This window comes from Buteo buteo, chromosome 10 (genome assembly GCF_964188355.1).
Source record: "Buteo buteo chromosome 10, bButBut1.hap1.1, whole genome shotgun sequence".
Classification (NCBI taxonomy): Eukaryota; Metazoa; Chordata; class Aves; order Accipitriformes; family Accipitridae; genus Buteo; species Buteo buteo.
In genome coordinates this window covers 7,372,475-7,395,792 of record NC_134180.1, presented here as the reverse complement: position 1 = coordinate 7,395,792, position 23,318 = coordinate 7,372,475, and the positions used below count along the sequence as shown (strand labels likewise).

Below are 23,318 nucleotides of genomic sequence, written 5' to 3'. Positions count from 1 at the left end.
AATCTCTGGAGGCATGACACCCCAGGACGACCAATACCCAGAAACAAAACATCCAAGGAGCCATGATACCCAGATTCAAGATACACAAGGATGCACAACAGTCAAGGAAGCACAGTACCCAGCGGCATGATATCCCAAAGCATGATATCCCAGGAGGCAAAATACCTGAAGAAGCACAGTACCCAGTGAAATGCCATCCAAGGAGGCATCACACCCAGCATAATACCCAGAGACAACAATCAAGGAGGCATGACAGCCAAACGCCTGATACCCGAGGAAACGCGATACTCAGAGACACAATACCCATGAAGACAGAGTACAAGACCCGAGGAGGTACGGCACCTGGGGGTGTGACACCCAAGGAGGTGCAATACCAGAGGAAGCACAACACCCGACGAGATGCAACGCCTGGAGGGGTGACACCCAGACAGGAGGGTGACCAACCCCTGCAGCTCCAGTGCCGTGGGGGCTCCTTGGGGCCACCCTGAGGCAGGGCCAGCCCCACATCATGGCTGGCTATGGGCTCTGGGGGGAGTGAGCAGAGCACCCAGTTTCCTGCAGCCCAGCCAGCACCCCCCAACACCAGGACTGGGAGCCCCGTGCCAGGCCATGGGGATGCTGGGACCAGCAGGAGCCCCGGGCTCCACCGTGGCCACAGCCGCCTGGGCTGGATGGGGGCTCCCCCCCTTCCCCGACCGTGTGCCCAACACTGGGAATTTGTTTGCCGCGAAGGAGAGGCCGCCGCGGTGCTGCCGGGGCTGCAGGAGGACAAGAGCCCTTTCATGCTGGCCATGCCACCCCAGGGCACGGAGCAGAGCCGCCAGCACAGCGTGGAGCTGGAGGGGGGGCACAGCCTCGTGACCCCCCACCCGCCGGGCAGCACTTCCCACCCCGATTTATCTTCAAGCCCTGGCACGAGGGGTGCCACACGGCCCTGACTCAGAGCACCCGCTGACTCACAGCATCTCCGTGGCATTGCACCAGGGCCACCGCGGCCGCCTGCCGGCACCAGCACCCCAGGGTGCTGCCGGGGAGAGGGGAGAACGCAGGGGTGGCTTCCAGGGCCGTGGCATGTGGGCTGCGTGAGGGTGGCCGCTGCCCCACACGGGAGAGCATTCCCAAAGCGCCCGGCACCGCTTAGCGCACCGACGGCAACTCACCTCCTCCCGCTGCTGGATCACCTCCCACGGACAGACAGATGGACAGAGGGATGGATGGAGGGATGGAAGGCAGCCCCCAGCCCCGTGCTCAGCCACAGCCACTCCGGGTGCAGGTGACAGTCTCCAGGCTGGCAGAGGGGCCACGGCGAGGGCCGGGCAAGGCCAGGGCGAGCGTGGCAGCTCAGTGCCAGGGCCGGGATGCTGAGCGAGCGTGGCACAGCCCGGCTCCCCGCTGACTCGTCGGCACAAATGTTTCAGCAGGGGCTGAGTGCCGCCACGGGGGAGGTAGCGCGGGGGACAGCCGGTCCTGGGCGTGCGTGCACGGCACACGGCACGGCCGCCCACCAACTGCCTGCACACGGGGCAGGGCAACAAGGTCTCCATTGAGCGTGGCAGGACGGGGGGAGCCGGGGGCTGGCGTTACCCACACTTCTGGCGATGACGGCTCCCAACGCTGCACCGCACGCGTGGCAGCCGGCACAGCTCCCGAGGGCCGGCAGCCCTGGCCGGGTGCCGGGACAAACGGTCTGGCCAGCGGCTCAGGGTGGAATTGGGGATGGGCAGAGCCAGGGGAAGAGCAGGGAGGATGCAAACAGCGCTGGGGAGATGGGGGAAGCCAAGCTCCCCATGCCGGCACCCTAAACCACAGCCCTTCCCCCGGGGGCCACCCTCGGCCCAGCACCTCCCAGCAAACCCCACCTGCCCAGCGCCCCGAGGAGAGCCGGTGCTACAGCCCCACAGGACTCTACAGCTCCTGCCCTCTTGCTTGGCACAGCCCACGCTGCCCTGGCACCCCTGGGTCCTCACGGCACGGGGCAGCGAACACCCGTGTGCCCCCGGTGCTGGACGAAGGGTCCCTGTTCCTTTCCTGGATGCCCAGCAGCGCTCCCGGCCTTGCCCAGCGTGGGGCCCAGCTGGGAGCAGGGTGTCCCACAGCCCCGCCACCGGCGCCAAGCTGCGGGACCCCAGCAGCAGGCAGGGGACACCCACCGCCCAAGGGGGACGGGGCTTGGGACAGCCCGTGTCCGGCCCCACACAGCCCCGAGGGAGCACACCCGCATCCCGGCCACGCCGATGCCGCTTGGTACCTGGGCCTCAACCTGCCGCGGCATCGCCACGGCCCAGCGTGGGCACGCGCAGCCCCCCACGGGCGTCCCGGGGCACACGCAGCCCCCACGCGTGCCCGGGGCACACGGACGCCCCGACCCGCATCACTCACGGCCCCACGGACGGATGACACGCGCACCCACGGACGCGCTCCTCACCTCCGCCGCGGGGCTCGCAACCCGCCCCGCCGGGCACCGGGCAGCACCGGGCCGGGCAGCACCGGGCCGGGCACCGGGCCGAGCCGGCGGGCCTCCGCAGGCGCTGCCGGGCCACCCCAGCGTGCGCCGGGGAGGCGGCTCTGCGGCACCGGCCGGCTCCGCCCGCCGCTGCATCCCCTCCTCCTCCTCCTCCTCCTTCTCCTCCTCCTCCCTGCCTCCCTCCTTCATCCATCCCAGCCTCCCTCCATCCTTTCTGCCCTCCCTCCCTCTGACGCTCCAGCCTTCCTTCCCCGCTCCCCCCCTCCGTCCTCTCCCTGCTCCCTCTCTCCATCCCCCCCTTCGTCTCCCCAGTCCCCCCGCCCAGCAGCCAGCCTGTCCCGGCTGACACGGCCACTGCCCGCCCCAACCCTCCACTCCCCCCAGTCTCTCTGGGCTGAGCCCCGACCCTTCCCCACCCTTCAGTCCCCCAGGAACTATCCCTGATCCCTCCCTGCCCCCTCAATCCTTCCCCCAACCTGCCAGCCACCCCAAAAGACCCCCAATTAGCCAAGATCCCCCATGGCACCCCCAACCACTCATCCTGACAACCCAGTTACTCCCAGTCCTCCTTGTCATCCCCTACCACCCTGGTCTTCCTTGGATGCCTCCACCCCAGCCTGACACCCCCAACCCCCTTTGTCACCCCCAGAGCCCCATGAGCCCCCCGGGTACACTTCCAGCCCCACAACACCCACACCTGCTCTCTAATTTTCTGTGACTTCCCAGTCCTGCACTGGGACATCCCTAGCATCCTCAATCCCCCTTGACCCCACCATCACCCTAACCTGCCCTTGAACACCCACCATCCCAACCTAACACCCCCAATCTCCCCCACCCTTGCCCCTCCTTTGCCACTCCCCATCCCAACCCCAATAACCCCAGTTCCCTTTGACCCCACTAATTCCTTTCCCTGCTTGATACCCCAGTTCCAGTGCTGCCCCTGCCCTCTCCCCCAGCCCCATCCACTCTGCAAGGACCCCCCCAACACTCCCCCATTGCCTGGCCCCACTCTCCTCCATCCTGCACCCACAGACCCTTGGCCAGCTGTCCCCTGTGGCTCCCCCACCCACCACCAAGCAGAGCCCATCCAGGACCCTGGTGCTAATGGGGTCAGCAGTGGGGTGCCATCTCCCTGTAACCCCCACACTCCATCCCCATCACAGCCCAGGTCCCCCCGGGCACCCACTCCCCTGGCCCTGCCAGCTTTGGGGTCCCCTCCAGCCTGAGGGGCCCTTCCTCAGGACACAGGCAGGGACCGGGTTCAAGTCTCTCCGGCTGCCTCCCTTGAGGGCCAGGAGTGGGGGGACATGCCTGCCGGCACCTCCACCCCACCAGCACCGCTCACGTCCCAGCAGCTCCCCCGGCGAGGGATGGGGTGCAGGGGTGCTGGGGTGCCGTGGGGCTGTGCCTCCAGTGCCGCTCCCCAGGAGAGGGCACCAGCAGGCTGGGAAAAGCCAGCAAATACCACGCCGTGGCTCTGCCACGTGTGGCCTCCGCGCAAGTGGGCCACAGGTGTGGGAGAGGGGCCACGGAGAGGGGCCACGGAGACGTACGGAGGCGCTGGGCAAACCCAAGTGGTACCGGCACAGGGAGCAGGGTGCTGGGATGCCGGGTCGGCGGGCGCTTTGAGCAAGGTCTTAATGGTTAATGGAGGCCAGGGCCGGCAGCAGGGCTGTGCCAGGGGCTGCAGGGCCGTGTCCCAGCCACGGCAAGTCCCAGAGTGTGGGTGCCCCTGGCCCATGCCATACGCGAGGCTGTGGAGAGGGAGCCCTGTCCCGGTCCCTGGGTCACACAGCCCCACCGAGGGGCAGTTTCGGGACCCCGCTGCAGATTTCACCAGCCACTGCCCTTGACCGTGTCTCTCACCCTGTGTTGGTTGCCCTGGACTTTCCTCGCTCTGGCGTCACGGTTGTTCCCTGGCTGCGGCTGCAGTGTACGCAGGGAATAGGTAGTGCCAGGGTGTACGTCGCACCGGGGGGTGGGCAGTGCCAGGGTGTATGTAGTGTTGGGCTCTCCCACTTCGGTCGGCCGTGCTGCCTATGGTGAGGGCATCCCTCCCGGCCACCTCCTGATTGCTGGGGCAGATCTGTTACTTGGGCTCTGCTCTGCTCTGGGGCCACCCCAGGTTTCAGACAGGGCAGTTTGGTCCAGCCCTGCTGCTTGGGGAATGCACAGTCTGGGGAAGGGCTCAGTCCCGTCAGGACCCTGTTTGGGAGCGCCGTGTCCCTGATGCCCACCCGCAGCGCATAGAAAGTGGTGGGCAAGGAAGGGCCAGATCCTGGCTCCCTGATAGGCAGGACCTGAGGCCTGTCCAGTCCAGCTGCGCTGTGAGGTTTTGTCCCCACGAGCAAGGGGATGCCCTCCATCCCTTGCCATCCACCATGCCGGGCTGTGCCCAGCCCTGTGGGGTCCCCCCACCGTCCCCTCTCGAGGGCCAGCACTTTTCCTCGCGAGGTCACTGGATGCAGCCACGTGGGTCTTGCCCCACCGAGGGCGTTTGCTGGGCGGCTCCCGTGCACCCCACATCATTGGGAGCCGGTGGCCAGGGCTGGACCCGTGTCCCCGGCACCTTATCGGGGGCATTGCTCAACAGCGGGCGCAATGTTGGAGGAGGGCAGGGGCCATGGCACTGCCTCACCTCTGGGCTGTGGCATCCGGGGAACCCCCACTCCTGGGCAAGCTGGGGGGCGGCATGGCCGGGCTCGCCATGGGCTGGGGGCCGGGCTGCTCCCTTACCAGCGGCACCCCCACCTTTGGGGGGAATCACCTGCAGCACCGTGGCTGCCACCACCGTTCCCCTCCAGCCTCGCCGTGCTGTGATGTGCGGCGCAGGGAAACTGAGGCACGGCCGGGGTGCGCGGGGTGGGGACACGCTGCCCCCCGCTCCCCCTGGTTTCGTGGCTCCCCGACCCGGGGGCGACGGGGTCCTGCCGGGGCACCCCCTCCCTTCGCTCTGGGGCTGCTGGGGGGCCAGGCACAACCCCGGCCCCCCTCCCCTCCGCCTCCTCCCTCCCGGGGTCGGGGGGGGGGACGGACACGGGACCCGGGCGGGCTGGGGCGGGGAGGGGAAGGGAAAGAGGTGGGATTATGGAGGCGGCACCCAATGAGCCCGAAAAACGTGCCCCGCTCGCAGCCCTTTTAGCGCGGCGGAGGGGCGGCAGCAGCCTCCCGGCGGCGTGCGGAGAGAGCCGGCACCCCCGTCCCGGTCCCGTCCCGGTGCCGTCCCGGTGCCGTCCCCCGCCATGGCGCTGGGGAAGCTGCAGAAGGTGCTGATCAGCGACAGCCTGGACCCCTGCTGCCGGGAGATCCTGCAGGCCGGCGGTCTCCGGGTGCAGGAGAAACCCGGCCTGAGCAAGGAGGAGTTGCTGCGGGAGATCCGGGTGAGCGCGGCGCGGCCGAGCTGCACCCACGGGTGGGTGGGTGCGTGGGGGGGCGGCTGTCCCGCGTGGCAGCGGACCCCCTCCGCCTCGGCCAGCGGGGCCGGTTCCCGCCTCCCGTCTGATGCAAGAGCCCGACGGGTTTCGCACGGCCGATCCCAGCCCCCGGCAGCGGCTGTCCCCCACCCGCGACCACCCCGGGACCGCCAACCCCGTCCCCGTCCCCGGTCCCACTCGCCGCGTCTGTCCCCCCCCAGGACTGCGACGGGCTCATCGTCCGCTCGGCCACCAAAGTCACGGCCGACGTGCTGGCGGCGGCGGAGAGGCTGCAGGTGGTGGGCAGAGCGGGCACCGGCGTGGACAACGTGGACGTGGAGGCAGCCACCAGGAAGGGTGTCTTGGTCATGAAGTAAGAGCACGGGGACATCCCTGCCTGCGCTCCTGGGGAGACAGGGGAGGGGTCCGCAGGGTGCCCTCCCCACCCGTGGCACCCCATGGCACCACCCCGCGGGTCTCCATCCTCACGGGGTGCAGACCCCTGTCAGCCCGGGGGTGACACACCAGTGACACCGCTTTCCATCCCCAGCACGCCCACTGGGAACAGCCTCAGCGCCGCCGAGCTCACCTGCGGGATGATCCTGTGCTTGGCCAGGTGAGCGCGGGGCAGGATGGGGGGGACGGGCGTGCGCCCCACGGCCCCCTGCTCCTGCGCTGACCGCAGCCTCCCTTTTCAGGCAGATCCCGCAGGCAGCTGCCTCCATGAAGGAGGGCAAGTGGGACCGTAAGAAGGTAGGAGATGGGCACAGCACCCCAGGCGCGATGCTGTGGTGGGTGCCCGTGTGGGCTCTGCTCGCTCATCTCCGCTTTTCACCCTAGTACATGGGCATGGAGCTGAACGGGAAGACGCTGGGAGTGCTGGGACTGGGGCGCATCGGCAGGGAGGTGGCTACCCGTATGCAGGCTTTTGGCATGAAGGTAAGGAGCCGGGGCAGGGAAGAGCAATGGGGAGCACGGCCCCCCCGGCCCGGCCGCGAGCATCGTGCCAGGCTGCAGGACCGAGCGCCCGCTTTGCCTCAGACCATAGGCTACGACCCCGTCATCACCCCCGAAGCCTCGGCCACCTTCGGCGTGGAGCAGCTGCCACTGGAGCAGATCTGGCCCCGGTGCGACTTCATCACGGTGCACACGCCGCTGCTGCCCTCCACCACAGGTACAGGGCAGGCGCTGGCGTGGGGGGATTTGGGGGGAGCCAAGGCAGCCCCTCACCGCTCACAGCCCTCCCTCCGCAGGGCTCCTGAACGACAGCACCTTCGCCAAATGCCGCCGCGGCGTGCAGGTGGTGAACTGCGCCCGTGGTGGCATCGTGGATGAGGGTGCGCTGCTGCGGGCGCTGCGGTCGGGGCAGTGCGGTGGAGCCGCCCTCGATGTCTTCACGCAGGTGAGCGGGGCTGCAGGGACCCCCCAAGCTCAGCTTTGGCTCAGCATCACCTTAACTCTGCCCAAGCCAGGCCAGGGCAGCCCGACAAACCCTGCGGGACCGGGATCTGGCACAGCCCTGCCCCAGCTCCCCTCCTTGCAAGGGAGGAGGGGGTAAATGCCCCCCTTGGGCTCCCAGGTGGGTGCTGGGGGCTGATGGTGGGACGGGGCTGTGTTGGCAGGAGCCCCCGAAGGACCGCGACCTGGTGAACCACCCCAATGTCATCTGCTGCCCACACCTGGGTGCCAGCACGCAGGAGGCGCAGAGCCGCTGCGGCAAGGAGATCGCCATGCAGATCGTGAACATGGCCACAGGGAAGGGGCTGGCTGGCACAGTGAGTCCCCCCGCCAGGAACCTGACCTCCGTGCCTCAGTTTCCCTGTCTGTAAAGCATGGATGTGTTGGGAACGACCCTGTGCACTCGCCGGTGGGTTCCCATCACACATCCTGCTCTTCCTTGCAGGTCAACGGGCAGGCTCTCAGCAAGGCTTTCGCGCCCCAGACCAAGCCCTGGATCACCCTGGCCAGGGCCCTGGGCACGGTGCTGCGCATGGTGGGCAAGCAAGCGCAGGGCAGCATGCAGGTCTGCACCCTAGGTGAGCCGGGCAGGCTGCGCCCCGTGTCTGGGTGCAGGGACCCCGATGGGTGGGCAGTGCAGTGGGGTCCCACTGGGCTGGGTGGATGGGAGGAGAGATAGGAGGGCAGCCAGAAGAAGGGATGGACAGGAGAGTCGTTGATGGAGGGATGGGAGGATGGTGGGAGGATGGGGGCATGGGTATATGGGTGGGTGCATGGATGGGTGGGAGGATGGGAGTAGGGGGGGGTATACGGATGGGTGGCTGGAAGGACCAGCCCCAGGCTGGCTGCTCCAGTGTGGGACTGACCTCTCTGCTGCTGGCCCATCCACCCCCTGCCTCCTCCCTCCACCCCAGGGACACCCCTGCGGGAGGCCGAGAGCTATCTGACACCCGCCGTGGCCGCGGGCATGCTGGCCGGAGGGGCGCAGAAGGACGTCACCCTGGTGAACGCCCTGCTGCTGGCCCAGGAGGCTGGGCTGAAGGTGCGTGGACACCTGGGGCTCCACACATCAGCCTGGTGCACCCAGGCCCCATCCTTCCCGGGGTTGCCCTGTGGGGCTGCTAATGCAGCTCTCGGGCTGGGGGCCATTCCCTGGGGTGGCCTCCAAGGACATCCCTTCCTTCCCTGTGCCCTGCCACGCACCTGGACACTGAGCGGCCACGTCTCTCTGGCAGGTCGCGACCACTCATGGCGATGTGGCCCCTGAGCCCGACGGCAGCACTGGTTTGCTGCAGGTGTCCCTGCAGGGCACCCCGCACCGGGCGGCGGGGACGGTGCAGGGCAGCACCCCGGTGCTGCGGGAGATCAATGGGGCCACCTTCAAGCAGCCAGCCCCACTGGCCGGCTCCATCCTCATCTACAGAGCTAAAGCCTCCGAGTCCAGCACCTTGCCTGCGCTCACCGGTGAGCTCCCCAAGTCACCCCCAAGGGGGGGGGGCAGCCTGGGGGAACCCTGCATCCACCCCTGAGCTGAACCCCTGCTGCAGCAGGGAGGGGGCAGATGTTGCACGGAGAGACAAGGATGGGGGGACTTGAGCAGAGGGTTGGGGGCTTGGAGCAAAGGACATGGGGTGGGGGAAAGAAATGGCACTGCAGACCTTATGAGGGGTGTTGGGGTGGGCAGAGCCCTGCTACTGCTGGGTGCTGGGGCAGCCTGTGGCCCCTAACACCTTTCCTCTTCTCCAGGGCTGCTGGGGAAGGTGGGGGTCCAGCTCCAGTCCTACCACAGCTCCAGCACTGTGGCAGGGGAGCAGTGGAGCATCGTGGGGCTCTCGGCCCCCCTGTCTGACCTCAGCGAGCTGAAGCCACGCGTCACGGAGGTCTTCCAGCTCCAGCTGTGAACCTGACTGCCAGCAAGGACTCTCCCCATGGCCGCAGCACCTGGACCCCCCCCCCCCAGCCAGGGAAGCGTTGCACCTGGCTGCCCCTGGTCCCCATGCTGGGCTTGGGGTGGCCCTGTGCTCAATAAAGGGTCCAGGAGAAGAGTGTGTGATGCCTTGTCTCTGCAGTCCTTTGTCCTCAACCCCAAAGCTCCTGCAGGCTCTGTCCCTCCTGCCCGCCCACCCCGGCCCCGTCGGTTGTTTGCTCAAGGGTGCAAAGGTCTCCCTGGTTGCTGTGGCCCCACCGAGGTCCCATCCGGCCACCGTTCTGTGCTGGGACGTAGCCCAGAGAGCAGGCAGCGATCCAAGGGGGGCTGAGCCCTCCCGTGAGCCCCTGCGTCGCCTGCCCCCTCCTGCCCCCTGGGTGTTCCCATGGGGATGTTTCAATTTACCCATGTCACGGGGAAAATGGCACCTTACCACCCCCAAACTGGAGACTGGGCAGTACTTGGCTCCCCCAAAACGTCAGGGCATGGGGAAAGGGGGGTACTGAGGCATGTCTACAACAGGGCAGATGGCCACGTTGGGTACCCATAGGATAAATCCTGTAAGGGGCTGCGGTCTAGCCCCGCAGTGGTTGAGGGGACCACTAGTGACCAGGAGCCAGAGCCAGGCTGCTGCCCCCTCTCATCCGTGCCTTTATTCCCCCACGCCGCCCAGGCGTTTGCAGAAAACACCAGCCACTGTCTCCACCAGTTCCAGGGCCCGAGGTGCCGCTGGCCACTTCCCGGCCATCCAAGGTGAGGTTTGCCGCAGAGGCCAGCCCTGGATTTGGGGGTGAGCAGGGATGCCAGTGGGGAGGAGAGCATCCCCTTCTCCAGGGCTTACCGCTCCGTTCCCCCCTAGACGGGCTTCCTGGCATATTCCCGGCGGTACTTGGCATCCACCCGTGTCAGATACCAGGTGCCGGGGAAGAGATCCGCCTGAGAGCCATGGGGAGCGTGGTCGGCTGCAGGGAGAGGGCGGTGATGCTCAGGGGGTCCATGGGGACCTGACGGGGGCGGGGGAAGTGTGTCGCATCCCCTCGCCCCAACTCACCCAAGTGATGGGTTTCCTCCCGCTGCTTCATGATCTTGGCGAAGTCCTGCGGGGCCACGCGCTTGCGGGCATCCAGGCGAGCTGGCAGGTCAGCCAGGCTGGAGACCAGCTTGTCCAGGGGGGAGCCTGGCGATGGGCACCCGCCGGGTCAGACGGCACTGCCGGCGGCCCTGACCCCACACTGCTCTCCCTTCCCGGCCCCCCTCACCCGTGGGGCTCACCTGGGGCCGCATCCTGCGAGACGCGGAGGGAGAACATGCTGGCGGCCAGCCCTGAGCCGTAGGAGAAGGCGCCGATCCGGGAGCCAGCCAGGTCCTGCGCCGAGGACCTGCAGCAAGGGGTTAGGGGGATTAGAGGAGATTTGGGGCTGGAGGGGGGGGGAGACTGTGGGGTTGGTGCAGGGGGCTGCCTCCTGCCCCCTTTGCAGGCAGGGGGGTCCTGGGACTCAGGGCTGCATGGCCCTGGAGTGTGGTGGTGCTGGGGAGCCCCAGGATGAGGCTTTTGTCCCCCCCCCCCAGTGCCTGGCTGTTCCCACGGCTCTTTTGCTGCAGGGTCAGCCATTCTGCCGAGCATGACAACGGGGTTTTCATCCTCCCGGTGCCAACAGAAGGGCTTTATGTGCCAGCCCAGCTCCAGCGAGCTGGTATGAAAAGGCTGGCAGGGAGATGGCGTGGAGCGGGATGCATCGACACCGGGGGTTATGTGCGATGAAAGTGTCAGGTCTCTGCTGGGGGCAAGGGATGAGTGCTGGCACCTGCCCCCACAGCTAGCCAGGCCAGGGGCTGCCCTCCCTGAAATGACCTCCTCCCCACCCGAGCCAGCTTTTTTGGGGACTCACTGCGCCAGGAGGGAGGCCAGGCAGCCATACATGGAAGGTGTGTACATGTTGCCATTGCGGGAGGAGAGGAGCAGGGAGGGCTTGGTCTTCTGGTTGAAGATCTCCTGGCTGGCCGCCTGGAACGCCTTCTCCACCTCCTTGCTGGTGTAGGTGTCCTCCAGCTTCACACCGCTGCCCAGAGAGAGGCCGGCTCGAACCCCACATGGGCACGTCCCCGGCTGGGCTAGGGGATGGGGGACATGGCGTGGGGACCCACCGAAAGGGCTGCAGCCCCTTGTAGAGGCCGGTGGCAGTGTCAGGGTTTGGGGTGGCCAAGAAATCATTCAGCAGCAGCCGCCCCACAGACTTCTGCACCAGCTTGCAGAAAGGCGTGTGGAAGATGATGAACTTGAAGTCATCGAGGGTGAAGGGCCGCTGGATGCCAGCTGGAAGGCAACGTGGGGCCATCAGCATCCAGTGGGATGGCACGGGCACCCCAGGGGTGCCACCGCTTACCCTGCTGCCACTGGCTCTCCGCCTTCCGGCGGTACACGGCGTAGCAGCGGTCCAGCGCCCGCAGGTAGCACTGGATAGAGAGCTGCCCGTCCACCACCGGGTACTCGGAGGCCAGGTCTGGCTTGTAGAAGTCATAGGCGTGCTCCATGTGAGTTCCCCGCAGGCCTGGGGAAACAGGGAGAGCCAGCTGTTGGGGAGCGTTGGGGGGTCCCAGCCGGATGGCAAGCACCCATCCGCCAGCCTCCCTGGGTCGCTCCGTGGTGCCCAGAGGGATGTGGCCAACCGGGATCCTGGGGTCCCCAGCACCGGGCAGCCACCAGGGCTGGCAGAGCCAGTGCTGCTGGAGCTGAGCAGCTCCGGGGCTGGGACAGGGATGTACGGTACCCAGAGACAGCACCCCTCAGCTCACCATCCCCAGGGTCTCATGACACTGACCTCTCTCCAGCACCAGCGGGGCATTGGGTCCCACCAGCATGGCGATGGCACCGGCACCTCCCGTGGGCCGCGCGTTCCCCGTGGCATAGACAGCGATGTCCCCACATACCACCACAGCGTAGCGACCTGGGGGAGAACAGGGGGGCCAGCGGGGCCGTCAGCAGGTGGGAGCCTCCATTCCATGGCCCTCACATACTCCCATCCCCATGCTGCCATGTGTCATGGCCAAGGTGGGCAAGAAACAGGGGTCATGGAGAGTTTGGAGGGGCAGCAGCTCCCTTTGAGGCTTGCCAGAACATCTTTGGGCTTCAGGCCACCTCTTGCCTCCTTCTCCCATCCCATGGAACCCACCCAACATCCAGCTGCCCCATCCTCACAGCACAATCCCTGTCTGCACCCACCATCCCAGGCGCTGGATTCCACCCAGGCGGCCGCGTTGAAGAGCGAGGCCGTGCCCCCGTAGCAGGCATTGGTGGTGTCGATGCCCTCCACGTCAGTGTTGCCCGAGTCGTGGAAAAGCTGCATAAGGACGGTCTTGACGGCCTTAGACTTGTCAATGACGGTCTCGGTGCCCACCTCCAGGCGGCCGATGGCATCCCAGGAGAGCCGCCCGCGCTCCACCAGCCGCTGCACCACCGTCAGGCACAGGGAGTTGATGTCCTCGTGGGCAGCGCAGAAGCCCATCTGCTGCTGGCCCAAGCCCCGTGTGTACTTGCCGGCCTCTACACCGTCGTACCGCTCCAGCTCCTCCTGCTCCACGTACTGGGCGGGGAAGTACACTTCCAGCGCCAGGATGCCCACATCCTTGGGCCAGGTGCCCGTCCCGGCGGCGCTGGAGAGGCTGCGGGGCAGAGGGAGCGGCGACAGTCCTGCGGTGGCCCCGAGCTTTGGGGACAGGCGGTGGCCCTGGGGAGATGCCACCAGCGAGCACCCCAGGCCGTGAACATCCCAAATCCCTGCTGGTTCCCTGTGCCCAGCAGCGCTGCGGGGAGGAGGGAGAGCATCCCCTTCCCCAGCAAGGTTTAAGAGCACTACCAGCTCCCCGACCGCCCCTGGTTATGCCTCCACCCCACCCAACCCGCGTGGATGCTCACCATGCCCTCTGTACGGCCATGGGGTGCTGGGCCCCCCTGGGTGCCCGCTCTGGCCCTGGTGGTGCCCGCCTTGCCCCCCAGCAGCGTGCGGCGCGGCCGACCAAGCGCAGCATCTTCGCCCCAGCCGCTGCACGAACAGAGGGACAGACGGCAGGACGGACCTCGCGCGGTGCTTTTATAAACTGCGCGGGCGGCATGGCACAGCCCTCCTGGCCCTTATCAGCGTGCCGGACCCCGGGGCTCAAAGGTCACCTAGCGCCAGCCAACGCGACAGGGACAGCAGAGTAAGCGCTGGCTTTGGAGGGGGAACTTGCAAGACGTCTCTGTCTTATGCCCCAAAGCCTGGGGACGCGCTCGGCTGGAGCTGGGGCTGAGCAACGGAACGGGCTCTCCCGCAGCCCCGGCTCCCCGTGCCGTGCGGCAGCGGCAGCTCCGGTGCCCGTGGCTCACCGGCACGGCTGCGGTCGCTGCGCGGCGTGCGAGGTGCCGTGTGGCCTCTCTGACTGGCCCTGTGGTCCCAGGGAGGGAGCAGAGGGTGGCTGGGGCTTTGGTGCCGGCACCATCCATGCCGTCCGGGACGCGGTCCACCTCTGTCACATGCTGTGGCTCCGAGAAGGAAAAAACCCATGAGCTGGGTGGGGGCAGAGCCATCTTCAAAACAGCCGAGCAAACAACCACGTGATGCCTGTGGCAATACTGTGGTGACACAAGAAGGGACCTTTGGTCCCGGTGCTGCTGTCAACATGGCCATGGGGCAGCATCGCACCCCCGGGACCCCTGTGGAGCTGTCTGCACCGAGGGGGGCACCCATCCTCACGCCTGCACACGCACAACAGCTCCCATCCCCACCCACGTCTGCGCCCCAGGTCTCCTCCATGCCTGCACCGTGGGCACACTCCTGTCCACCCTACCTGTACCCCAGGGACACCTGTCCCATTTGGCACCAGAGGGCTGGGGATGAGCAAACACGAGCGGCCGGCCGGGAGAGCCACCAGCCCCACGGCTCCCGGGGACTCACCCCCAAACAGCTCCACCAGCACTGGCAGCACTGAAGCCCCCAGAAGCTGCAAGGCTTGGGGGGCCATGGCAGCACCTGTCTCTCCCTCACCTAGACCGGCTCAGGGCTTTGCACCAGCACCAAGCTCACACAACACTTGCATGCTTCTTTTTTTATAGATGTATTTTTAGGAGGTGGAGGGAGAGGAGCGGAGGTGGCGAGGGAGGAACATGGCCCGTGTGGGGTCACCCAGGGGCTGTGCTCAGAGCAAGGCGGTGAACTTGCAGACGTAGTGATGCTGCTGGGTGCAGTTGGCGCTGGACCACAGGGCGAAGCCTGCCGGAGAGATGGGCCAGGGGTTGGCGGGGGCCACGGCGAGGACAGGGGCACCAGCTCTGTTTGCCGCAGCCCCTCGCAGGGATGGGACCCGGAGGAGGAGGAGGGGGGGATACCGGCGAAGACTGAGCGCTGGAGATGGACTCAGGGTCTGGGCACTCACCGCTGAGGTGGTTCAGCAGGCCACAGGTCCCCCCGTGGACACTGTTCCCAGCCAGCCCACTAGTGATGCTGTACTTGTTCCCACTTGCCCACTGCCAGGTCTGGCTCTGTGGAAGGAGAGAGGGGGGTCAAAGACATGGCCCCGCTGCCCCCCACCACCCCCTGCCACCCTCCGCCTCACCTCCTGCCTGTAGCGGAGGCCGAGCCAGACGGGCTTCACGCGCTGGTAGTAGGAGATGATTCTCCGCAGGGTGGCCACCTCCCGGGGCTCCTCCACCCAGGCCAGGTGGGCACCAGGGTGTTTGCTTTGGCACTGCCTCTGCGGGGAGAGCCGTCAGTGCCGGGGCACCCCTGGGAGAGATGGGGGGTGCCCGACCGCCTGCGTACCCCGGTGGGCTTACCTCGGCCTCGTCCCAGCTCTGGGGCTGACGGAAGTACCCGAAGCAGCTGAGCTTGTAGTAGGACCAGCCCTTGGGGCAGTAGCTTACGTACCGGGAGCCTGCGAAGGGGAGAGCGTGGGGAGAGATGGGGGACAGCCGGTGTCAATGGCCAGAGAGGAGCGCGGCTCCCTCCTAACCCCGCTGCGGATGCGGCTGCCCCCCCAAGTCGTGGGACTCACCGGCCGGCTGCAGGAGCCCCACGCAGCCCAGCAGCAGGAGGACGAGTCTGGCCGCTGCCACCATCCTCCTTGCTCCTGGAAGTGTCCCCTGTAAGAGCTCGGGGGCTCACACCAGGTCCCTCAGGGACAGGGGGTGCTGCTTGTGCCCAGAGGCTGCAAACCCACCCTCCTGTGGACTGGATCTGGCCCCTTTCAGCTGTCTGGAGAAGATGGCAGCCCCGGGGGCCGTGCCTCCCTCTCCCCTCCCCGGCACAGGTCACGGCTTCGTGCCCGCATCCCATCCTCCAGGCACGGCTTGGGGTCCCCAGCCCACAGGAGTGCTGGGGTGTCCCGGCCCCACCAGTCCCAGCCTCGGTGGGAGGCATCTGGGTGAGCCAAGCTGCTCTGTGGGGATATGGGGAGAGCACTGCCATGGGCACAGGTGGGGGGACCCCAGCCCTGCCCTGGCATCGGGCAGCAGCAGCAATGGCACAGGCAGAGCCGGGGCCGGTAGGGCTGTGGGGACTACGTGCACAGCATCGTTTTTGCTCCCCGAGCTCGTAGCGCTGCCAGACCCAGGCAGGGGAGGCAAATCGGCCACATCAGCGCAGTTCCCCTTTATCTGGGCTAATCCCTGGGCACCGGGGCCGATTTGCAGACTCAGCTCATCTTCCCCTCAAAGAAGCAGCGACAAAAGTCAACACAGGGCTGAAAAGTGCATCGTTGCAGCCTGCCCCATCCAGCAAGGGCAGCGCTCAGCTCCCCTGGGAGCTGCCAGGGCTGGGACAGGCTCCTGTTCACCCACAAGCCACCTCGGAGCATCCCGAGGCCCCAGCCACCCCGTGAGGGTCTCCTTCCTCACCTGCTGTCCGGAGATTGGGAAGAATAACAGCTTCTGGTGGGTGACCAGGAGAGGAGAGGAGAGGAGCTGCCCTTTATAGCCCGGTACTCACCAGCATCAGTGTTTGCCCAGCTCAGGTGATTCCCACCATAAAAATCTTACTGCGGGTTCCCCTCCATCCCCTCCACTTTGCTGGAAAGCTGCCCAGATCTCCGCTCTGTTTGCCTTCAACATTTCTCCAGAAAAGGCAGGAAGAACCTCTCCTAGTTGGTCAATAAACCCCCTGCAATTAGTGTTAATTACTAATGCAAACACAGAGATAATCTTGTGGCAGAGAGCAGCCTGGTACCAGGCAGGGATGCCCACTGGCCCAGCCCTGGCTGAACTGGGGGCTGGCAGGGGTAAGCCCCAGGGCAGGCTGCCCTGATCCCGGCCGGAGCATCCCCGTGGCGAGCGGCCAGGCTGTGGGTACCACCCATCGGCGTTGCCCGCATCCCCGGCCGAGGGATGGCAGCCAGCCGGGTCCCACACCCAGCCCGGTTCCGTGATGCGTCACCCACACACCGCCCTTGTTTGAACTGCCTGGGGATGTTTGTCAGCAGGATGCAGGACTCGGGGATGTGGGAACAGCCTGCGGCCGGGGGCTGGCGGGCACCATCAGATAGCGGTGGGGGTGCCCGGCCCCCGCGCCCAGCAGTGACGCAGGGCTTCGTCAAGTCTGAGTCCCTCCAGGAGGAAGGGGCAGGCCCTGCAGCAGCAGCCCCCCGCTGCCCCTGCCCCATGTGGGGTACACCTGCAGACCTGGCCCTGCGGAGGCTGCTGCTGGCACCGAGCTGCAGAGGTGGGCTGCCCCTGGGCCCAGCAGCCGGAGCCCTCCATCATGGTCCTCGCTCCTCACCCCGGGCTGAAGCTCCTCTACCCTACTGCTTCCACCACACTGCTCTGGAGCATCGCTTCGCTGACTCCTAACATACCAAAGCAGCTTTGAAAGCTCTGCCCACCGCCTGTCCCGTAGCCTCCCGCAAAGCTGCCAGCTCCTGCCCAGCGCCCTGCCGCTGCCAGCTACAGCCAATGCCAGGCTCTCCTTCCCCCAGCCCTCTCCAAAACGCTTGGAGGAGACCATTGGGAGCTACCCAGGATGCAGCTACCCGCAGAGGATCCAGCCCCAGAGCTTATTCCTGCTTCCCCAGACATGGAGGGCTTGTAGCTGGCTGAAGCTGTTACTTCTGGCTGTCAGGCTCAAGCCACGTCCCCCAGGGATCTCCCACAGCTCCTTTGTGGCAGCATTTACCAAAACACGCAGCCAGTGAGTGCTGCTACACCCACAGAGAGCAGCCCCACACCAGCGTGCAGAGGCAGGTCTGGCTTTTGCCCTGGGGAGGGAGGAGGACCAGACCCTCCTCTGCCCACACAGCCGGGATACAGCTGCTGCCGCTTCCCGAGACCTCTGAAGGCTCAGCCAGCTTGCTAGGCACCCTCCGGGATCAAAGGGATAAGCCGTCTTGTGTCCAAACACAGCTGCCGCCTGCTATGGTTTCTCCTGAAAGAAACAACCTCACAGAGGAGATCAGCCACTCTGACTAATGGGGAAACCCTTCAAACACAGCAACCCCCCAAAAGATGGGACTCCACCCTTGTTTATGAAAAACCATGAAAATGTTCCCCAAAGGAGCCTGAGGCTACTCCATTACTCCTCAGTGAGATAAGGGATGCCCCAGCTCCCTGCCTGGCCGGTTCAATTAGGCTTATTTGGATGCAACACAAGTTTTCACAAGCCCCTCGTTATCCCGGGCATGGCAAGAGGCATGTGCCATCCCTGAGGAAAGGCAGTTTCAAGTCTTAGCCTGAGCACCAGCAAACTTGATGCAGCTGTGCCAGAGACACAGCAGAGTTCGCTAAACTTTGGCACAGAAGTGCAACCTGTGGTAGAACATGGATGAAAACCTCCCGGAGGTTTCTATTTGCCAAGCTGGCTCTACTAGAAGATAAAGGAGCTGCGCTGTTTGAATATTAAACCCTTAAAATGCCCCCAGCAGCTTTATCCCTGCTAGATATCGTAATTCAGCTACTGGCTCCATCCAAGTCTGCAGTGAGAGCTGGAAACCGGCCAGGTGAGCACTAGTGGAGCCCAAGGCTTCAGTGGCACCTCCCTGCTCAAAATACAGGACGGGAGCCATTGTCAGTTTGTTCTCCGATTGTTCAAGTCAAACTTTTCAAGTCTGAAACCAGCACGGAGGAGCTGTGATTCCCTGTTTCAGAGGCTGCAGAATTGCACATCTTCATGCATCAGCTGCCAAGCCAAAGCCAGGGAGGCAGCCTCAGCTCCACGGATTAGGGTCTTCCTCCCAGCTGGAAGAACAGTAGTGAACAGCCCCGGGAAGCAAGCAGGACCTGAAAGGGCAAGTGAATCCACGGCTCCACTAATCACCGCCTGACCCACACTTGCTCACCTTTCTAAAAGCCACAGAGCCCCAGCCCTTCTCTGGCTCTCGGACTCCCAGGAAAGTGAGAGCTCTCATTCAAAGCATCTCAAAAAGGCCCGAGGTAGCAACACTTCATTATTTGCAGTGAAACACGGACCTGGACAGACCTCCAGGAGCATCGCTGAGCCACAGCACAGAGCACCCTTGATCCCCAGAAGCTCTCTCCTGACAGGGACTGTGGAGGTCCTAACAAGTCCTCCCTTGCCAGGGGTCCAAAGAGCTATTGAACACCGATGATTCGTTTATAATCCAGTGGCTGTGCCACGATAGCCAGGAAGACAAATGAAAACAGCGGCACACAGACACTGGGCACATACTCTTTATTCTGGGGATAAAAATTGCTTATACATTTTGCAGCAACTATTTTCATAAAAGACTTTTATAAAAAATGTAAAAATAAGCAAATATTTTCCATTATTAATATAGGAAAATGCTGCTGTGTGAATGGTTACTCTACAACTTATGAGATAAAATACCACCTTAAGGAGATATTATCTTTACAAGTAGTTAAAAAAAAAAAAAGGCAGGCAGAGGGCCATCGTATTAACACGCCAGGCACGAAACTGGCTTCATTCCATAGAAAGCACTCATCTTGTAAAAGGTAGCCACATATATAAAAAGGCACTTGGTTATTTGGGGCTAACGAGGAAAAGCCCTTTGTTTCTTTAGCATCAATGTAGCAACACTTCATTATTTGCAGTGAAACATGTACCTGGACAGACCTCCAGGAGCTTGCAGGCTCCTGCCTGGAGATCTCAGTCAGTTGCAGCTAAACTTCACAGGACACACTGCAGCGAGCGTGCTGGAGAACGCTGTGTGCGTCATAAAAAGCAGTAACTTCAGAATTAAAAACTTCAGCCCGAAACGACAGCCCCGGGAACCAGCTCCTCCTGAGGCTCTGCCTTCATGTACCATTGAGTCGCATCAAAAGAAAAAGCTTTTATGCTTGATTAGAATGGAAAGAAACATCAGAAAAAATACTGTACATGGTAGGATGCTGAGTGGCCGCTGCTCAGAGGGGAGCGGCCTTCTCTGTCCTTTGGCAGCAGCCAACAGCCCTGATCTCTTTGGAACACGTGTCTGTAGGGTTCCCCCGAAGAGGTAGGAGCAAACCATCCCCAGAAACGTTCACTTTGGCTGCTGACTGGTTCAGAGCCCTTCAGGGAAGCATTACTCTTGCGGACAAAGCAGAAAGAGCAGCTGTTTGTCTAAAGTCAGCGACAGCTGGCTTCCATAACTCCAAAAATATCGGGGGAGCTGCAGTACAAATGGCACTACCGTCCCACAGAGCACGTGGGGCACCTCAGCTGGGAAATCGCGGTGCAGGCTGAAGTTGAGAGCAGAGGACAGCCCCAAACCTGTTAATCAAACTGCATTAGGCAACCGTTTCTGAGCTATTTGGTCTGCCGCTTAAGGCCAGCTCCTGGCTTCAGGCACACTGCTGCTGCTGGAAGCCTGCTCGGGAGTCAGTGCTTGCAGCCTCCTCGCTGGGAGGGGAAGACAAGGCAGCCCTGTCCCAGGGCTGGAGCAAAAGGGACACTTTTCAAAGGGCTGGACGCTGTTCCTGATGGAGAAGGACGCACACTGCAAACATGTAACAACGTCCTTGACACTTTTGATAATACCATAAAGAGGCAGCATATGGTATATGGAGGACAGGACACACAGCCACCCTTGGATGGAGGGGAGGGGAGTACTGTGCAAGAATGCTGGGAGCTTGCGTTACCAGGTTTTGAAACACTCATGCTCATCCCAAGAGCTTCCCAAAAGGCCTGTATCAGTTGTAGGGCACCTCTTCCGGCATGGGAGCCCGTTAAGGCGGTCACGGACACACCTGACAGGACGGGGGCACGGGGAGGGTAGTGTGTCAAAATGGTCAGGCGTGTCTCAGGGAAGACATACAACACGGGAGAGATGTGCCTACAGGCCACCAAAGGGGGAAGACCAGGTCAGACCAGCGTTTTTGGGAGGGGGAATAAAAATAACAAACCCAAAACCTAAGAGAAGGCTATATGTATATATAATCTCATAATACCTGGGGGGCAGGCAGTGAGAACACTAAGGGGTGTTAGTGGGTCTGTGTAAGACAAACTCTTGAAGAGGTAAAGGGTGAAGCTGCGTGACAGAAGGTGTCACTTGACCTGCAGGTGTTTTGGGAAGTCCAGCTCGCTTGCTGAGCAAGAGAGGCCGAGGGAAGGAGGGGTCTGGGAATGTGGGTGCAGCTCTGAGCTGTGTCAAGACAAGGCAACTTGAACTCGAGGAGAACTAGTAGAAGGTGCTTCAGAGAGAGGTTACGTGGGTAACAGGAGGAGTAACAAAATAAGGATACAAAGCTGGTTTTGGCTAAATTTCTGGAGAAACGACCATGAGAGGCATTAAGCTGAAGAGCTGTCTCCCCAGAGAAATGGTGGAACATATTTAAAAGCAGACTGGAGTCCAGTGCAGACAGCAATCACACCCAAGGTGCACGGGAGTTGGTTAGAAGTGACCCAGCTGGTCGTCTCCATCACCAGCTTCTACAGTTCTCTGTTTAGCATAAAAGCATACAAGCCTACAGCGATCACAGTCCCTCCAAGGAAAGAACAGCCTGGGCTCATTAAGACTCTTGGATACTAAAATGGTTCTTCATTTCCATCCTGGAAGACCTTCATGAGTTCTGGAGTCCACTTTAATCGGGCATCACCTTGGCCAGCCTTCAGGCATACACCTGCATGTTGTTCCGCTGCTGCTCTGTCATGTGAGCGGCCGCCGGCCCGCGCTGGTTGTTACTAGGACTGGTTGCCACATCAGACCAGTCAGAGGCCGAGTGCGGGGAGGAGCTTGACCACTGGTCTGGAGATTCGGGCGATGGAGTCAGGTACGGGTGCTCCCCTTGTAAGTGCCGGTTGTGGCTAGGAGTCCGTTCTGTGGCCGAGGAGTAGCAGCTGTGCTGTGAGGGAGGCGTGGGGTACTTCCCCATCGAGCTCTGGAACTGGTGGTAGGCCGGGAGGACCGTCTGAGCCACTTGCCCGTCCTGCTGAGGGATGGCAGCCATGGAGAACGAGGCGCTGGGCAGCTGAGCTAAATCCGGTAGCTGGTACATGGAGCTAAGAGGACCAGCCATGTTCTGAGCGCAGTTTGACTGGGCCTGCTGTGGCAGTGCTTGCTGGTTTATGCCGCCCTTGGGAACCAGCTGGAAAGTCATGATAGGGGGCAGAGACTCCCTGGACACTCCCATGTGCTTTGTATCTGCTTGAACCAAACCGCTCTGCTGAGAAACACTGGGGTGTGAATGCATCACCTGCGGCACCATGCCAAACATCTCATTGTACTGGGACTCGTTCACCTCCATACGGTTCATCCACTCGGTGGAAACATTGGCTGGCCGGAGCCTGCCAAGCCCACTGTTAGGAGGGGTGGTTCTGTGCTGCGAAAGCAGCTGGCTGACTGACGGGAGCACCGTGCTGGATCCACGCCCTAAGGGCTGCATCTCATGGAGGTTGGAGAAGGACATCGTGTGCGCGGCCTGCACTGACGGAGCAGTCAGCAGTGAGCTGGGCGACGAGTGTAACACCCCCGGCGACGGCATCACAGGAGATGATGTTGGCTCGGATGCAAAAGCATGGGGCGATTCTAGGGAATCAACTGGTGACAGGGTCACTGAGCTCTCCGAAAACTGCCCTTTGCTCTCACTGAGGGACTTCTTCCTTCTCCTCTTCGCATCTTTGGTGAGGTTCGTGGGCATGATGCCTTTGGCATTCGGTTTTCGTGACTTCTTGCTTAATGAAGCATGCTTCAGATTGAGGAAGGACCTATTCGGGCCACAGATGACTGGGGAGAGAGCAGAGTTCAGCATGGCACCAGGGTGCCCAGCGGGGCTGTGCGCCACATTGTACTCGTTGAGAAGCTGCACTATGTCGTGGTGCATCCGGTCCTGGGCCACATCTCGGGGCAGGCGGTCCATGTGGTCCGTGATGTCTCGATTGGCAAAATGGTCCAGCAAGATTTTTGCTGCTTCGAAACTGCCTTCCCGAGCAGCAAGGAAGAGCGGTGTCTCTTCCTGAAAACGCAAAGAATAAGTATTTTACCGGTTTTGCTGTGGGGCGACTTACTTACAGCTAACACTCCCTTAATGGTGTGGCAACACCTGGAAGCACTGTTTAATGCAGTGTTGCATTAATTGTCTCCAAGAACGACCCACCCTGACAGGTGCCCATTGAAAAAGGCAGATTACAGGGGATGATTTCATACATGGCAGTGGAGCACATAGGCTAAACTATCCTACCAGGAGTGCGCTATTCTGCCATGGGTCCTTGGAGGTACTGTGAAAGCACCTAGTGCCTTTCTCCCATTGTCCCCTATGGGAGAAAGGTATAAAGGACTAAACCAGCCCAGTAAAAAACTGCAGCTTGTTGATAGCTCTAAAATACACTGAGCAATACATAATAATCCAAAAAATAAACCCCAGGCAGAGGAAAGAAATCAAGGACGAAGACACAGCAAAAACTAACAGTGAAGCTACAGGAAGTCTGCACAGTGCAGACTGTCTCTCAGAGGGGCCTTTCCCCCATATCCACCCTTCACTGACATCCTTGGAAAAGTGACAGGATGTGACTGCTGCTGTGCTGCCAGATCTGTGTCTCTGCTGACCAGAATCCAGCTGCTTGACACCAGCAGCACTTCACCCTGGTGCTCTCACACACCATTGACTGTGTACTGCATTCCTTTTCTGCCAGAAAAGCAGGAC

The 23,318-nt window shown here is 62.9% G+C and overlaps 5 protein-coding genes across 6 annotated transcripts in view; 1 reads left to right on the top strand and 4 right to left on the bottom strand.

Annotated features, from left to right (window-relative positions):
• PDE4DIP (phosphodiesterase 4D interacting protein) overlaps positions 1 to 2,564 on the bottom strand; it is a 34,956-nt gene extending 32,392 nt beyond the window's left edge. Inside the window, exon 1 of the mRNA XM_075038411.1 lies at positions 2,426 to 2,564. The gene's annotated coding sequence lies outside the window, so the exon portion shown is untranslated. The remainder of the gene's footprint in view (positions 1 to 2,425) is intronic.
• Positions 956 to 9,383, top strand: PHGDH (phosphoglycerate dehydrogenase). 2 transcript variants are annotated; one of them, XM_075038418.1, is made up of 12 exons: positions 956 to 1,273; positions 6,099 to 6,250; positions 6,428 to 6,493; positions 6,576 to 6,630; positions 6,718 to 6,816; positions 6,919 to 7,051; positions 7,131 to 7,279; positions 7,500 to 7,652; positions 7,781 to 7,913; positions 8,250 to 8,377; positions 8,571 to 8,799; positions 9,082 to 9,383. In XM_075038418.1, the coding sequence occupies exons 1-12, from the start codon at positions 1,199 to 1,201 to the stop codon at positions 9,234 to 9,236; spliced, it is 1,527 nt and encodes a 508-aa protein (XP_074894519.1). In that variant the 5' UTR covers positions 956 to 1,198; the 3' UTR covers positions 9,237 to 9,383. The 2 variants fall into 2 exon arrangements, with proteins under 2 accessions (XP_074894519.1, XP_074894518.1); XM_075038417.1 differs by lacking the exon at positions 956 to 1,273 and adding an exon at positions 5,557 to 5,844.
• A 516-nt stretch (positions 9,384 to 9,899) lies between these two features.
• HMGCS2 (3-hydroxy-3-methylglutaryl-CoA synthase 2) lies at positions 9,900 to 13,288 on the bottom strand. Its single transcript, XM_075037512.1, has 9 exons — positions 13,176 to 13,288; positions 12,483 to 12,922; positions 12,082 to 12,207; positions 11,647 to 11,811; positions 11,408 to 11,576; positions 11,152 to 11,322; positions 10,535 to 10,641; positions 10,314 to 10,439; positions 9,900 to 10,224 (listed from the first exon to the last, which is right to left on the bottom strand). Exons 1-9 carry the CDS (start codon positions 13,286 to 13,288, stop codon positions 10,118 to 10,120), a joined length of 1,524 nt encoding a protein of 507 aa, XP_074893613.1. The 3' UTR covers positions 9,900 to 10,117.
• A 1,047-nt stretch (positions 13,289 to 14,335) lies between these two features.
• On the bottom strand, positions 14,336 to 15,368 carry REG4 (regenerating family member 4). The gene is made up of 5 exons (XM_075037511.1): positions 15,290 to 15,368; positions 15,072 to 15,169; positions 14,852 to 14,989; positions 14,672 to 14,777; positions 14,336 to 14,508 (listed from the first exon to the last, which is right to left on the bottom strand). Exons 1-5 carry the CDS (start codon positions 15,351 to 15,353, stop codon positions 14,435 to 14,437), a joined length of 480 nt encoding a protein of 159 aa, XP_074893612.1. The 5' UTR covers positions 15,354 to 15,368; the 3' UTR covers positions 14,336 to 14,434.
• Positions 15,369 to 18,897: 3,529 nt separating this feature from the next.
• Positions 18,898 to 23,318, bottom strand: part of NOTCH2 (notch receptor 2) — an 88,566-nt gene continuing 84,145 nt past the window's right edge. The window contains exon 33 of the mRNA XM_075038402.1: positions 18,898 to 22,631. Within this exon, the coding sequence (XP_074894503.1) occupies positions 21,288 to 22,631 (1,344 nt within the window). The 3' untranslated portion in view covers positions 18,898 to 21,287. The remainder of the gene's footprint in view (positions 22,632 to 23,318) is intronic.